The sequence below is a fragment of the Pseudochaenichthys georgianus genome, chromosome 5, assembly GCF_902827115.2.
Source record: "Pseudochaenichthys georgianus chromosome 5, fPseGeo1.2, whole genome shotgun sequence".
Classification (NCBI taxonomy): Eukaryota; Metazoa; Chordata; class Actinopteri; order Perciformes; family Channichthyidae; genus Pseudochaenichthys; species Pseudochaenichthys georgianus.
In genome coordinates this window covers 12,992,041-13,009,472 of record NC_047507.1, presented here as the reverse complement: position 1 = coordinate 13,009,472, position 17,432 = coordinate 12,992,041, and the positions used below count along the sequence as shown (strand labels likewise).

Sequence of the window (17,432 nt, the reverse complement as noted above, 5' to 3'; positions counted from 1 at the left end):
TCGAGCAGTGTTATTGAAGTGATGATAGGTCAAGAGAAAACTTATAGAACATGAAAAACAAGATTCCCCCTCCCCCCTCACATACACACCCTCCCCCCTTGTTGTATAACTTTTCTTCAGCGGGAAATCGATGTAGGCCTATCTTGCTGTTATATTCACACGGGAAGTTAAGTTTATACCGCTTTATAGGCTATCCCTTCTAAATAATGGGATTCAAACGGGACCATTGTGTTCTTGTTTTAAGCCCACACTGTCACTCTGTGCCGCGGGGTAGGATATCGCCTTTGTACCAAAGCCTTGTGTTTGACAGAGACAATCCTCTCCGTAGACAGGCTTCACGAAAACTAGCTTTTAAATCTCAAGCTACGTAGCTTTGCGTAACCTCGTTCAGGCACACAAGGCTCTTGGCCATCACACAGTTCAAGCATGATGAATAACAACGAAAAACAAGTAGAATATATGTAGCCAAATAAAATATATCGATTTAATTTAACCTTTTATAATCTGTAGCCTAAAATGCACATTTACCATGTAAAGAAATATAGAACCATTTCTTATCTGAGTAGTAGTGTGTTGTAAAGTAATTTTTCTACGTTTTAGTTACCAATTAAGAATGGCTTTGTTATACAATTCTGAAGTGAAACTGGGTTGTAATACTGCACAATTGGTACAGAAAACAGGATGATGTTAAAACGCGTGACACCATGCCTGGCAAGATTTAAATGCTGCTTTCTAATAATACGATAATAAAATGATTTACTGTATCCTGTTGTCTTTTAATCAGTAGGCTGATGCATTTACATGTAAGAAGCATTTTAATATGGCTGTGTGAAATATATGTTTAATGATTTAATATACTGTTTGGTTAACACATATTTTATAAACTAATATATTCGGTTGTAAAATCGTAATGGGAAAAAACAGAGTAACCAGAAAAATATTCCTAAGAGAAATATGGTGCAGTAGAAGTAGAAAGAAGCCATGCACCTGAAGCAAAGTATGTATTAGGTTGCATTCGACTACTGCCTTCTTCTAAATTAGTAAACAATTAGTACTAGGCTATTAAGTACTTGCAGTTTTGCTAAGTCTTGCATTTTTACTTGTAGGGTAAAGTAGAGCTTTTTTATATGTTGGTAATATTTGTTGTTGACAGGACATTAAGCTGGACAAATATGTGACCAATAGGGGCAACTGTTTCAGGGCCCAGACCCCAAACAGCCTGGCAAGTGGCAACTTCTTTTTGGTGATTTATCAACCTTTTAAAAAAAGGACCTTGAGTGCTTTACTAACTGAATCGAGGATATGCTTTATGGCGGACCTTATACTTTCATACCGAAGAGCGTCACCATGGTAGGAGGGGAAACACATATCGACAAACTAAACATGCAGTTTGCCGAAGAGACGATAGACTAACGAGTGTTTATAAAGAAAGAAAAGTAACACAACACTACTATTTAAACGTACTGACTTTGTTCCTGCATGGAGCTAGTGTCACATACTTTCAAACTCGAACACATCCAGTAGAGGACGACAGATTAACTTCCGCTCCCCGCCGTGCAGCTGACCAATGAGCTTCCAGGACACTGGAAGGTGGGCGGGACCATACTAAACGCAAACATGGCGGCGTCCTTAGATGATGATTTTGAGTCTGATAACCAGGATTACTACTCTCTGCTCAACGTCAGGAAAGAGGTATGGCTTTATTTAGTTTTACAGGCACACCGAAGGTTGACTGACCTCTCGATGTGACTGTCGGTCATATAACCTTTAGGAAAGTGGTCTTCAGACGGTGTTTCACCCTCCAGTCGAGGAACCGTCTTCTTCATCAGCACCATCAGACCGGTGGATGCTGCAGAATCATGAAAAGCCGGTTATTTCATCATCTACTTTAGTTAAATGAAGGCAGTGTATATTCTCTGAAGTGGGTACAAAAATAATATGTCTGCACCGATGTGCATCTTTTCAAATCTCATTAAACTATGGAGAGACCTGACTAGGATTTAGTTCAGCTAGATAACGTTAAGTAGCATTAGTTAATGTGGCAGACACCGTTGCCCAGCAGGAAGTACATTGACCCAATTTGAGTGTGTGGTTTATTGTCAGTGGACAGGTAACTCTTTTTAATTGTGTTTAAAACTGGGATGCTTAAATGCAACAGTATTGTATTGACTGAGTGAAAATGATTCTGCACACAATTTGAGAGGTTATTTTCAATAAAAAATGCCTCTCAAATGTGAAGATCTCCTTCTTTGATCTGTCTTATATGATAGAACATACACTGGATGTTGCAATCCAAGAGGCTCATTAGTTCTGGCATTTTAGAGACTAAACTGATTAAATATCCGTCAGATTAATCCCTAATGAAAATAATTGTTGGTCACAAGTGACACCTGTCCTCTCTGCCTTGCTACAGGCTACATTGGAGGAGCTAAAGGCGTCATATCGGAGGCTGTGTATGCTCTACCATCCTGACAAACATCGAGACCCAGAGCTGAAAAGCCAGGCTGAGCAGCTTTTTAACCAGGTGCATCAGGCATATGAAGGTAAGGACACTTGTAGGTAATTGGGATTCAAACAAGGAAAAAGCAAATAGCGTAATAGTTTTGATGAAATAACCTCTGAAATAAATCTCCATTTTGCAACATTATTGTATGGAAGCCCATTTCCGCCACTTGAAAAAAATAAAATCCCCATGAAAAGTCATAATTATGAGATAAAAAAGTCGAAATAATGAGATAAAAAGTCATCATAATGAGATAAAAAGTCATAATTATGAGATAAGAAAGTCGAAATAATGAGATAAAAAGTCATAATTATGAGATAAGAATTGCGCATGCGCTGCAGTGGCGCTGTCTTTAAAGGTCCCTTCATCACCTTGCTGCTCTCCACCATGCAAACAGCATCTATCTAGTCCTAAATAAGGTAACTATTACAGGTGACTTTTGTAAATGTTAGATGTTACATATAGCCTATATTGCAGCTAAACTACAACAATGCAGTTCTTAGCTTTGACATTACCTGTTATGAACTATAATATATATGCCTATAGTTTTGTGGTAACGTTCACGCCACTAATGACAATAGTGTAGGCATACTGCTGCTGTGAGTTGCTCTAACTCTAACCCGTGAACGTTACCACAAAACTATAGGCATATATATTATATATATATTATATTCATAACAGGTAATGTCAAAGCTATAAACTGCATTGTTGTAGTTTAGCTGCAATATAGGCTATATGTAACATCTAACATTTACAAAAGTCACCTGTAATAGTTACCTTATTTAGGACTAGATGCCGTTTGCATGGTGGAGAGCAGCAAGGTGATGAAGGGACCTTTGAAGACAGCGCCACTGCAGCGCATGCGCACTTCTTATCTCATAATTATGACTTTTTATCTCATAATTATGATTTTTTATCTCATTATTTCGACTTTCTTATCTCATTATTAGAACTTTTTATCTCATTATTATGACTTTTTATCTCATTATTATGACTTTTTATCTCATAATTATGACTTTTTATTTTATTTTATTTTTTTCAAGTGGCGGAAATGGGCTTCCATATTATCGTATGGTTAACCATTTAAAAAAAAAAAAGAATCATCAATCATATGGATATAAAGTTTTAGTGGGTATATGATAATAATAGATTAGATTGCTATGTTAAGTAAAATAAATCATCATATCACTGTCATTAAGCCCTCAAACAGGAAAAAGACTAAACATTAGACTACAGTTGCAAGAAAAAGTATGTGAACCCTTTGGAATTACCTGGATTTCTGCATAAGTTGGTCATAAAATGTGTTCTGATCTTCATCTAAGTCACAACAATAGACAAACACAGTCTGCTTAAACTAATACCACACAAACAATATGTTTTCATGTTTTTATTGAACACACCATGTAAACATTCACAGTGCAGGTTGGAAATGTGAACCCCTAGGCTAAAGACTTCTTCAAGAGCTAATTGGAGTCAGGAGTCAGCCAACCTGGAGTCCAATCAATGAGACGAGATTGGAGGTGTTGGTTGAAGCTGCCCTGCCCTATAGAAAATACACACCAGTTTTGAATTTGCTATTCTTAAGAAGCATTGCCAGATGTGAACCATGCCTCGCACAAAAGAGCTCTCAGAAGACCTATACCATTAAGAATTGTTGACTTGCATAAAGCTGGAAAGGGTTCCAAAAGTATCTCTGAAAGCCTTGATGCTCATCAGTCCACGGTGAGACAAGTTGTCTATAAATGGAGAAAGTTCAGCACTGCTGCTACTCTCCCTAGGAGTGGCCGTCCTGTAAAGAAGACTGCAAGAGCACAGCGCAGAATGCTCAATGAGGTGAAGAAGAGTCCTAGAGTGTCAGCTAGAGACTTAAAGAAATCTCTGGCACATGCCAACATCTCTGTTGACGAATCTACGATACGTAAAACACTGAACAAGAATGGAGTTCATGGGAGGACACCACGGAGGAAGCCACTGCTGTCCAGAAAACACATTGCTGCACGTTTGAAGTTTGCAAAAGAGCACCTGGATGTTCCACAGCACTACTGGCAAAATATTCTGTGGACAGATGAAACCAAAGTTGAGTTGTTTGGAAGGAACACACAACGCTATGTGTGGAGAATCCAAAGGGTTCACATACTTTTTCTTGCAACTGTATATCTTGTCTCATTGGACAATATATTGTATTATACATAGTCAGTTAAAACATTTTATTGCCATTCTTGTTTGGAAAATACAGATGAAATTAAGCAGGGCATGGTAACAGACACAACTCCATTCAAAGCACACAGCAAAATGAACTCCTACATAAGCTGAACCACGAGTTCTCTCTTTGCCCTCAGTGCTGAGTGATGCTCACTCCAGAGCCATCTATGACCTCTTTGGCAAGAAAGGGTTGGAGGTGGAAGGCTGGGAGGTATGTATTCTGTCTTTTTTGCTGCTACTTTAGGCATACTTCACATTAACATATCTTGATAACTGTATGGTGTTGATGCTGCGTAGGTGGTGGAGAGGAAGAGAACTCCAGCAGAAATTCGAGAGGAGTATGAAAGGCTGCAGAGAGAACGAGAAGAGAGAAGACTGCAACAAAGAACCAACCCCAAGGTTTTTACAGTCACAACTTCACCACATTCCTCAGTCAACTTTACGTCTTTAAGCAGATATTACTGAATACATTAAGTAACACAACTCAATGTTGACTCTGGATGGTGTCCACATTCATTTAGTTATGTCCCTCATCCTTTTCATGCTTTCTTAATTAATTCTGTCAGTCTCTCCACTTCACTCCTTTGTTATGCAGGGCACCATCAGCGTGGGTGTGGATGCAACAGACCTGTTTGACCGCTATGATGAGGACTTTGAAGAGATGCCAGGAGGAGGATTTCCTCATATTGAAATCAACAAGATGCATATTTCCCAGTCCATAGAGGTACAACAAAACACACACACTCAGTATTCACTCTACATATTGAATAAAACCACATTTTCAAACACAGTTCCGAATTTCAACACATGCCTGCTGCATTTTATATGTTCTATTTAATTTATGTTTTTCCTGGTGCTTTGTTGCCTAATGTATGTGTCGTTGATTTTACATTTTTTGTTGATATTATCCTTCATTAATGATTGGATGTGAACTGAAGTCAATTGACCATGGAAGGCACCAATTGAATACACTGTATTACTGTTATTAGCATTATCTTTAAACATACACAGCGACTTCTCTGAGCCAGGGTGACTGCAGTATTCTGTGTTTTCCTGTTTTTCTTCAGGCTCCTTTGACGAACACTGACACAGCAGTGCTGTCTGGTTCACTCTCCACACACAATGGGACCGGAGGGGGCAACATTAACATGACCGTCCGAAGGGTTATGTCGGCAAAGGGCTGGGGAGAGGTACACACACACACACACACACACACACACACACACACACACACACACACACACACACACACACACACACACACACACACACACACACACACACACACACACACACACACACACACACACACACACACACACACACACACACACACACACACACACACACACACACACACACACACACACACACACACACACACACACACACACACACACACACACACCACACACACACACACACACACACACACACACCACACACACACCACCACACACACACACACACACACACACACACACACACACACACACACACACACACACACACACACACACACACACACACACACACACACACACACACACACACACCACACACACACACACACACACACACACACACACACACACACACACACACACACACACACACACACACACACACACACACACACACAAAAAAAAACTACTTGGTGACAGCATGTGACAAATGTTCAATTGGGATGATACTGATTGTTTTTGGTACAGAATGCAATCACATGTTCTTGTGGGTTCTCCTCTGCAGTTGGAGTTGGGAGCTGGGGACATACTTGGACCTCTTATCGGATTGAAGGTGTTTCGCAACATCACCCAACGGTGGTAAGGCCTGATTCTCTGATATAGCTTCTACAACATGCCCTGTATTTACATAAATTCTATGGTTGGGCTTATTTGAAGATAATGTACTTGCAGGATTCTTGCTGTTCTGAATTTGTATCCTCGTGTTTTACTGCACTAATGGGCGCTTTGAATGAAAGGGTCGTCAAAATGAGATGTAATGTAGCATATGACAAGCATATTCCGCCTCTCAAATGTTTTCTCTGTCTCCTGTCTGTCCAGTTTCTTGACAGCCCAGTGCGGTCTGCAGTTCTCTCCTCGAGGTTTGCGCCCCACCTGTTCTATGATGGCAGCACGTCACTTGGACCAGAACACCATGGGTTACCTGCAGTGGCGCTGGGGGCCCAGCAGCGCCATGACAACCAGCCTGGTGCGGGACACAAAGAGCAGCCACTTCACTCTGGCTCTGCAGGTAAACCTAAAGGCAAACGATAATGCATAAACACTGTAGGGAGGCAGGTATATACGGTACACAGCTACAGTACCAGTGTGCGAAAAAGTACACGTCCCACCGTCCGGGACGTGTTATTTACAATATCGGACAAGTAGATCTTTCAATTGACTTGTCCGGCGGACAAGTGACGTTTTTCGCCCCGATTTATTGACAAATTATTGTTAAATTCAGTTTACAAAAGGCAGAACTCATTCGCAAATTGTCCGTGTCCGCCATTGTTCGTTTAGAAGTGTTAGTTTCGGTTCTGCTTGTCGATTCCTAAGGAAATGCATCTCGCCGCTTTCTGTACAGTTAGACGGGGCGGGCGGAGCGGGAAGTGTAGCACAGTGGCCGGGTTGGGAAGCAAAACTCGGTTCCGAGTAGGAACAAATAACAATTGTCCGCTCCCCAGATTAATAAGAGTTGTGAGGACAGGAGGCGAGGCCGAGCCCCGCGGACTGCAGCTCTCTCTATGCTCCGTATCAGCTGATCGCTGCACGGTGCGGCTCAGCGTCTCTCTCTCTCTTTCTACACACAGCGGATCCGCTGCCCGTTTAACAGCCTCATCTTTGTCAAACTTTCTTATGTTCTTTCTCAAACACGTAATGAAGGTTATTAAGCGTTTTAGCTCCTGTGTTGTTAATATTGACCGCCATTTCCTTTTATGAAGTGAAGCAGCCTCCCTGTCTGTGTCTTCGCGCTGTCCTCACATCCCCGGACCCCCAGACTCGGAGGAGCACAGGGATGTCAGTATTGTTTATGAAGCGGGGTAAAGAAAGTACATTATTGAAATGCTATTTATACTATTTATTTACTTTTACAAACAGTGAGCAGCTGGGCAGCTGCAGCATGTGTATTGCAGGACATGTGTAAGCGTGCAAGCTCTTTGAGTTGTAGAAAAGCGCTCGGCCTATAGGCTATACATATAATGATAATAATAACTTTATTTGTATAGCACTTTTCATGCAGGGGATTGCAGTTCAAAGTGCTTTACATCAGTAAAAAACAAGACATAAAATCAGTGTAAAACAAGCAGCAAGAGCAAAGCATAAAGTGGGATAAAATAATTAAAAATAAAAACACAGAGAATAGTGCAGTATAATAGTGTAAAATCAGTCAAATGCTTTGCTAAAGAGGTTTTAAGCTGCCTTTTAAAAATGCCTAATGTATTGGCTTCCCTAATATTGTTGGGTAACGTGTTCCACAGTTTTGGGGCGTAGTTTACAAAGGCTGCATCACCGATCTTCTTATGACTCTTTCTGGTGACCTCTAATAGACCTGCATCTGATGATCGCAGTGTTCTGGCAGGTGTGTAGTTTATTAGAGAGTCAGCAATGTAGCTGGGTCCTTGTCCATTTGCTTTGTATATGAGGAGAAGCACCTTAAAATCAATTCTAAAAGTTACAGGAAGCCAGTGTAGAGTAGCTAAGACAGGACTAATGTGTTCCCTCCTTTTGGTATTCGTTAGTAGTCTAGCTGCAGAGTTTTGAACGAGCTGGAGTCTTCCAATAGCTTTCTTGGGGAGACCAGTGAATAGTGCATTGCAGTGTCTAGTCGGCTAGATATACAAGCATGAATTAGCTTCTCTGCATCATTTTGATTTATGAATGGTCTTACCTTCGCTATGTTTCTGAGATGAAAGAAAGCTATTTTGGTCACTTTGTTTAAATGGGCGTTGAAGTTCAAATCTGAGTCCAGGATGACACCGAGACTTGTCACCTCCGGTTTAATCCAAGTGGTTAAACTTCCTAGATTATTTGTTAGCATCTCTCTTTTTGAGATAATAATAATGTATTATTATTATTAGGCCTATGTGTTGGACATGTGTGGTTGGACTGTGTCTCACAGGCAGGCTGCAGTGTAACATCAGAGGAGACTGGGCCAATTGTACATTCTCAAACTGCACCACTTAGAACTAACTAAACAATGCAGAGATTATTTTTATATAATTGTATTCAATAACCGTAAGAAATTCAACAGTATGAAGTGATTTGTAAATAGGAATACAGATTTGACTTAATGTTTTCATAAATATATTTTTCTCCCAGTTTGTCATGGGACTTATTTTGACCCTCTCAAAGAACCGGAATCGAGAACCGAAAATAACCGGAATCGAAAAGCAGAACCGGAATCGTTAAAATCCAAACGATACCCAACCCTTTGTGTGATGCAGTAAAATCTTACCGCTCACTTACGTTAGAGGTGTCGTAAAAACCGTGGGAAAGTGTAAAATACGATGATGATGAAGAAGAAGATTCCAGTGGCCCCAATTTTTGTCCATTCTGGACAAGTGAAAAATGTATTCGGACAAGTAAATTGCCAAACTCACTTGTCCATGGACAAGTACTCTCTAAAAACTTTTTCTCACACTGAGTACCTGCTGTTAACATGGTAAATACAGGTTGTACTGTAACTTAAAGTGGTAAAATAAAAAAAACTTTGAAAATGATACCATTTGATACCATTTCGAAATGGTATCATTTAAATATCTAAAATTGTAATAAATTCCTAATAATGCTTGATGCAAATTAATGAGTGATGACGTCGGTGATATGCAAAGGACAGTTTTATATGAAGTAGTCATTCTAATACAGTATTCATTCTCTCCTAACGTCCCTTGCAGTTGGCGGTGCCTCACTCCTACCTGATGATGAGCTACCAGTACAAGTTTCAGGATGAAGACCAGACTAAAGTCAAAGGCTCTGTGAAGTACGTCTGTCCATTTATCCCGTCTGTCTCAAAGGATTTCTTGTTACAGTTTTTTTTATTATAATTATTAAAATATAAGTCATATTGTTTTTTTTAGATCCTAGCAATTCTTTTCTAATAATATAATGTTTTTATAGCACCATTTTGAGAAAGAAAAACAATGTAGGAAAACATAAACACATTTAAAATTCACAAATAGAGAGTTAATTGATACATATATATTCATGTAAAAGTATTATTTACAATAAAAGTAGAAAATATCTATTGTAAAAAATACTTTCAATCTTTGGTTGTACTGGCTGTAAAATGAACCTGTGTTAATGACTAAAGTAGCTGAATAACTCTAATGGTTTATTCTTGTGTTCTTCCCTCTCCAGGACAGGCTGGTTTGGTACTGTGGTGGAATATGGAGCAGAGAGGAAGATCAGCCGACACAGTGTCCTGTCAGCCACTGTCAGCATCGGGGTCCCTCAGGGGGTCACGCTCAAGATCAAGTACTGTCCAACCCAACATATGATCTCATTCTCTCGCGGGTCCTAATCTCCCTGAATCTAATGCATGTGTTTATTTGTTCTTGTGTTTCTGTGCAGGTTAGCGCGTGCCAGTCAGACATACCTGTTTCCAATCCACCTCACAGATCAGCTGCTGCCCAGCGCTGTCTTCTACGCCACCGTTGGACCCCTGCTTTTCTTCATGGTCGTCCACAGACTGGTCGTCATCCCATATACACAAGCACAGAAAGAGCAGTCAGTACATGTCCTAATAACTCTATCAGCATCTCACTTTGCCAAAATGTGACAATATCGATCTATAATAAGTGGCCTGCCCCCCCGTTTTGGGAAACAGACGAGCGTTTCTAAATTAAAGCAAAGCAATGTAGACCTGTGGATAAGGGGAGCAGCAAAACCTTTTTCGACCGCCGTCTCAAAAAATCAATATCAGTTTGTGTCCACTATATTTAGAATTGTTCGCCTCTTTACCTTGCTGCCAGAAAGCCTTTACCTGGAGGAACTGAAGTGGTTATCTAAGCTCACTTCAAAGCAGCCAGACTCCTTTGACAAAACCAGTCATTTGACCGCACAGAAAACAGAAGTTGGTCTACCTCTGCCTCGATCTGGTGGTTTGAAGAGCTTCACTTCCCCCTCCAAAAGGGCTGTCATGTGGCAAGGCAATTTGTAATGTGGCTGATGTTTGGCTGCTTGCCGTGTCCACCTGTCCGCCATTTCCTTTAATACCATTTACAACGGCACTTTAGAAGATCAGTACTATCCCTTTAAGTTGTGCAGTTTTCTAAAATGTGTTTTTTGCATTAATGAGGGATAGTTTTGTTATAAAACACGCTGTCTTCCAGCTAAAAAACAACTATACAGCCCTGAGTTACAACATTTGATTGCTGGTGCCATTACTATTGTGGGGGGGTTCTATGTGTGATAGAACACCCCCACAATATGAATGGCACTGTCACCACAGAGAGCCTCCACGGTGATTCCCGGTGGGTGATTGTTGATGTCGGCTTTGTGCTTCTCAGAGATTTGGAGCTGCAGAGGAAGAGCTCGGCCGTAGACATTGCCAAGAAGAAAACCGAGGCAGAGTCTGCTGTGAGTACTCGCACTCGCAGTGTGCCAACCCACAGTTACTCGCTGTGTGTGTGGGAATCATTTTTTCTACGTTCAGCTCTCCTCATCTTGTCTGAAAATCTCTCTCCTATCCAATTCTATTTTGTCTTCCTCCTCCTCCTCTATCTCCCTCGACTCCTCTGCAGGTTCTGCTGATGCAGGAGTCTGTGAGGAGAATCATAGAAGGGGAAGAATCCAAGATGGGTGAGGGAACACACACACACAAACACACACTACAATCAGAGTGAAACCTTTTTAAGTTTGCTGCCAACACTTAGAAAACAAATCTTAATTCACATGTGGGACGTTTCTCATGGTTGCGTTAACTGTGTGATATAGTGATGCTCTAGGACAGGGCTATTCAATTACACATTCAGTTGGGCCAGATTTTATAACTACAACATTCAGCTGGGCCAGACATTCAGCGGCCTGCAAAAAGCGGGTAATGACACATTTTAAACCAACACATATTACTGCGATGAAAAACATGCCATTTGTATTAATTGTTCATCGAACAAAGGTACGTCAAAAAGTGCATAAAAACAGAACAAATTAGCATTAATTTAACAGAATCTGAGGATTCTCAAAGTGCATTAACAAACAGTTAAAGAGCTCCAATGTAACACAAAGAGGTAGTAGGTAGCTACTATAGCAACACTATTTTTTCACTTTTCAAGTAATAACAAAAAAATCATACGTTTTGGTCAAATTTGACCTGACACATTACAAAGTGCATTTAAATACAAAAAGAACTGTCAAACCCTTCAGTGCACAAACCCATAACACGGGATAAGGGTAACTAACATGAATTAACACTACACGTCTACTATAGTAAACTAGGTGCTTACTATCACCTCATGTGTGATTTGTCATCGCTGACTTTCTCAATGGGAGAAGTGACATTTTTAGTTTTGAACAAGAGCAGTGATTTTTGGCTCATAGGATGTCAATGCAATCCTAAAACATTGAAGAGTGCCGTCAGTCAGGGAGCAGCGAGTGCTACTTTTGATTGAGTTCATGTGTGAAAAGCTTGACTCACATTTGTATGTTAATCCCAACATACTGAGCACACAGATCGCTACTTTCTGAACATTAGGGAACTGCTGCTTTTTGACATCACTCCAAAACTTCGCTGGCCCGTTGATGCGCTGCTCTTGTGCCATGGTTACGGATGAATGCATGTCAATAAGCTCCAGTGTAAATGTCCCCTCGTCGATGGAGGGGACCACTTCCTTTGCTCTGGTGGATACGCCCCCCTCTATTGCAACAGTGAAGGGGTCTCTGGCAAAGCCCATCACCTCTGTGAGCAGAGCAAGTCCATCCAATCGACCGGCAAAGTTCTCTTTCAACCTCGCAATGAAATCTGTCATCACATCCGTGATTTGTGCCGGGGATGTGATGTGTTTGCGGAGCGTCGGAAAATGCAGCATCCGACCCGTAGGTAAGGCTACTCAAGCCGGTCGCGAAAAGGTCCAGCTTGACTTGGGCAATGACTCGCGCATCTGCTCCACAAGATCAATGACCGTTTTGTCTTTGTTTACGCTTCAGAGTTGAGAGAGACTTGTTTTAGAGTTGCTATCATAGGACCACCGTTACTAGCACCACGAGATGCACTTAAAAAAAAACGTCCTGCGTTGTGGTTTGGTGGTTTCTACGTTCATGGTATGTACTAGTGTAGGAATTTGGACACGGGAGGCTGGGCCACTCGGGAGTTGGTACTGGGCCGCATCTGGCCCGCGGGCCGCCATTTGAATAGGCCTGCTCTAGGATTAAGTTTGACTAAGTCTGACTTCCATCATCTACTACTGTAAAGCATGTGTTGCTGATTTAGCCCATCTCCATGCAGTGTTTACATACATTAAGCCTGTTAGTCTGTGCACACAACACCAGTGTGTAAATTGGTAAATCCAGATTTTTCAGTGTGTTCATTTATTTCCTATTATAATTGTTAATGATATCAAGCCAACAAAGTAAGATGACAAAGTTATTGGCCTGTCACACCTCTTCTTATCTGACACAGGTTCTGTGTATTCACAGGAAAGCACTTATAGTTTGTGTGTGTCCGAGACAGTATTTCAGTATGTCTGTATTACACATCACTAGGGATGTAACGATACCAAAAACTCACGGTACGATAATATCACTATAAAAAGTCCACGGTACGATATTTATCGCGATATTGAAAATTAAAGAGAAAAGAAATGTGAATTTTCTTCTTTTCTTTTTTACTTGGAATTTTTTTTTTCTTCTTCAAATAATACATCTGATTTGTACAGCATTTTAGTAGGATAGTAGTATTTTAAAGTGTCAACAATATAATAATCAGACCTGCAATAGAATAAATCAAGTTTCACTTTAGTTTTTCAAGTAACTCAACTCTAACTCACTCACTCGCTCAGCATCATCAAGGTTATCTTTTAGGAATATGAGCATGTCCACATTTCCAGGTAGAAGCTGGGATGTTTGGGCGTTTGCAATATCCCCTGCTGTGGAAAAAACTCTCTTGCTTGGTACTGATGTTGCTGGGACAGAGAGATATGCTTTGGCCATGGGTGACAGCAGTCAAACTGTGCATTGTCTCTCCACCACAAAAACAATACAGTTTTTGCCAAGAAGGTGAGGCTTATTGACAGGGCGAGATATAAATATACTGTTGGTACTTGTCAATGTCTCTAGGTATGTACATGTAGCCCTGTAAATACGATGTCCTTTTGTGTTATCTGTTGTTTTATGTTCATGTTGTAACCTACTTGCTGCCATGTTGGACAGGTCTCCCTTGATAAAGAGATCGATGATCTCAATGGGACCATCAGGTTGAATAAAGGTTTATAAAAAAAATAAAAACTTTTTCAAAAATTGAAAAAAATCGCAGTAGATTTTGTCAGTCTCACGACGGTATTGAGACATTTATTTAGCGCGATATTCGATATATCGTTACATACTCTCCCACTTAGTCCCCCTTCACTTCATGACACTTTTTAAAATCCGTCTTATCTACAAATCTCTCCATAGTCTCACCCCTACATTTCGGAACTTCTCTCCCCTTACAGCAACATAAGCTTTCTCAGATCCGCTCACCCATTGCATGTTAGCTTTGCTCCATTTGTGGAAAAAGGAAATGTGGGGACAGGGCATTTTCTGAAGCAAGACGTACATTTAGAACCACCTGTAATCTCTGGGCATCAATTGTGATCAGATGTTCCTCCACATGTACGCACATAAACAGTATGTCTTTATGCTTGCATTGTGAGTACATGTCTTTGTGAGGCACAAAACATGTTTACTTGGATACTATGCAAATAAAAGAACGGGTTGTTATCTTGTATGCACTGCCAAAGGGAAATGAGAACACTGAGCTTCTGTCTAGGTCTGATCATCCTGAATGCCTGGTATGGAAAGTTTGTGACGGACACCAGCCAGAAGCAGGAGAAAGCAAAGGTCATCGACGTCACCGTGCCTCTGCAGTGCCTGGTCAAGGACTCCAAACTCATCCTAACAGAGGCCTCTAAGGTGTGTGTGTGTGTGTGTGTGTGTGTGTGTGTGTGTGTGTGTGTGTGTGTGTGTGTGTGTGTGTGTGTGTGTGTGTGTGTGTGTGTGTGTGTGTGTGTGTGTGTGTGTGTGTGTGTGTGTGTGTGTGTGTGTGTGTGTGTGTGTGTGTGTGTGTGTGTGTGTGTGTGTGTGTGTGTGTGTGTGTGTGTGTGTGTGTGTGTGTGTGTGTGTGTGTGTGTGTGTGTGTGTGTGTGTGTGTGTGTGTGTGTGTGTGTGTGTGTGTGTACACATGTCAGTGTGTCCATTTGATTGTCCACACCTCTGTATATGCATGCGTATTAATTGCTTCTCTGTGTGCAGGCTGGGTTGCCGGGCTTCTTCGACCCCTGTGTGGGAGAGGATAAGAGTCTCAAGTTACTGTACCAGTTCCGAGGCGTCATGCACCAAGTCATCTGCGCCGACACCGAGGCACTACGGATACCCAAGCAATGTTAGTATGCAGCCACTTAACCCAACAGAGCCAGAATGATTATCACTTAGCAACACACTACTACAGTATAAGCCTGCATCCATGTTCAAATGATATTTATTCTGTCTTTTCAGCTCACAGACTTGAGCCCGAGTCCTCCTAGGAACCCACTACTGTTGTAGCACCAGAGGGCGAAACACAGATCAAACGGACTGTGTGTCAACAGAAAAAACGAGGGGACAAATCAACAATAAGTCTGTGACTCTCCTCTGGTCCTCTTCTGTCATGGTATTTAGTGAATCTGTTTATCCAGTTCCTCCACTCATCCCTCTCCTCTGAGGTTCAGCAGAATACAGGAAATATCTGACAGCTGCAGGAGATCAGACACTGGCTGAACATAGTTTTATATATAAGTAAATATATATACATATATGCACTACACAGAGGGACTGATGGTCACCGCGGATGTGGTGACCATTCCTGTCCACGATGAGCTAAAAGTGCACATACATTTAAAGAAGTGTATTGAATTTTTTTTATGTCAAGTATATAGAAATGAGCCGTAATGTAATTTTACCCCATACCATTGTCGTCTTAGTCCTGTGTGTGTATCACCCGGGTAGGTTAATCTATTCATCTTATAACATACCAGTCATTTTATTAACTCGTGCAAATGTCTCTAAAATGCAGAATCATGACTCTGCGTAACTCGTGTTTTAGTTCACTTTATTGAAATGTCCCTACTTCATTTATTTTGCCTTTGAGTGACATGTCTGCTGCTCAGGTGAAAACTGGTGCTCAAAACTTATATCTGTGAAGGTCGGATATGGAAGTTGGAGGAGGAAAAGTGAGAGAGATGCCCTTTGATGGTAGTGGTCCAACCAAGGCTTAAATCTTTCATACTGAATTTTTAATAATTCAGGCAAGACTGCATTTTTAAAGCAGAAGTTCCCCCTCGATTTGATTTGCGTCAGTGTTTATCGATTGTTGCTCTGCAGCTGCAGCCCAATGATTTGGTTGAGTGGGTGTGTACTTCACTGGTATAGCTCCAGCCCTAAGCCCCTGATAACAGTAACTACTGGTACGCATTTATCATATTTAGGCCTATGTAGATATGATTAAAGCTGTTTGGCGTAGGTCAACACTTTCACAGGCAATAACTTGAGCTGACAGGAGCCACACTAAAACCCTCTTACTGATCATGGAACATTAACATGGCTGCATGTATTTGTTTGTACACCAGACCGGTGCCATATATTTGTATTTGTTGTTCTGTCCCTCTTTTTTTTTTTATTGAATTCATCTGCTATTGCCATGTCCCTTCTTATACATGTGTACGATGCTCAACCATGCTCATCACTGAGGTGATTATCAACACACTAACATACCATTAATGTAGCTATTTTACTTCGATAGGTGAGGTTGATATGGATAGACCCAATATCATATGATGCACTTTCTGTTGCAGTTTGAAACTGTTACTACAAAGGGAATAGCATAAGTAAAATGATTGCTCCATTTTGTTGGGGGACACCGTCATGGGTTACGGTGAATCCCTGAAAGCACTATGAAAAATAGTATTATATTGACCTAAAATGTATTTATTTTCTTTGCACAAAAAGTACATATTAGAGGCTTGTCATCATGACAGTGGAGCTGTAGCCTCTAAATTAAGATACTTTTACTGAGTTTACATCCAAGTTATGACAAGTCCTGTTTATTTTATATTGTGCATTTTTTCCATTGCTGCAATTGACTCACAAGACGAGGGGTAGGCTCAAAAACAAACAGGTAGCATTGCGATGGATACGTTTTTGTTTGAACGTTTGTGTCTCTACAGTCTGATCCATAGCAGTCTTGTGTCACTATTACAGCAGCCATTTTGCACTTGACTGTAGCACTCGTCTTCCCTCGTTAGTTTTAAGTGAGCTGTAAAGTGTTTTGACAGGTCAGCTGGTCACCTCTGCTCCAGTGCCTTCATGAGGCGCCATGAGGTCAGCAGAAAGACGGCGTCCCTGCTGTTACACTCCTCACACTGACCCACATTAGGATGTAAATATGCTGTATGGTTGGAGCCTGTGTTCTCTGTCCTGTAAAAACTACAATAAATATGAAGCGATCAGATTCCTGTTTGATTTCAAGAGCGTTGCAGATGGACTAGCCAATTAGA

General features: G+C 41.0%; 1 protein-coding gene across 1 annotated transcript; it reads left to right on the top strand.

Moving 5' to 3' along the window:
- The first annotated feature begins 1,566 nt into the window (after nucleotides 1-1,566).
- On the top strand, nucleotides 1,567-17,375 carry dnajc11b (DnaJ (Hsp40) homolog, subfamily C, member 11b). The gene is made up of 16 exons (XM_034084081.2): nucleotides 1,567-1,692; nucleotides 2,414-2,543; nucleotides 4,843-4,916; nucleotides 5,003-5,104; nucleotides 5,301-5,429; nucleotides 5,773-5,895; nucleotides 6,455-6,528; nucleotides 6,769-6,958; nucleotides 9,603-9,688; nucleotides 10,066-10,182; nucleotides 10,279-10,434; nucleotides 11,217-11,286; nucleotides 11,451-11,508; nucleotides 14,672-14,814; nucleotides 15,154-15,283; nucleotides 15,397-17,375. Exons 1-16 carry the CDS (start codon nucleotides 1,618-1,620, stop codon nucleotides 15,423-15,425), a joined length of 1,686 nt encoding a protein of 561 aa, XP_033939972.1. The 5' UTR covers nucleotides 1,567-1,617; the 3' UTR covers nucleotides 15,426-17,375.
- The last annotated feature ends 57 nt before the right edge of the window (nucleotides 17,376-17,432 follow it).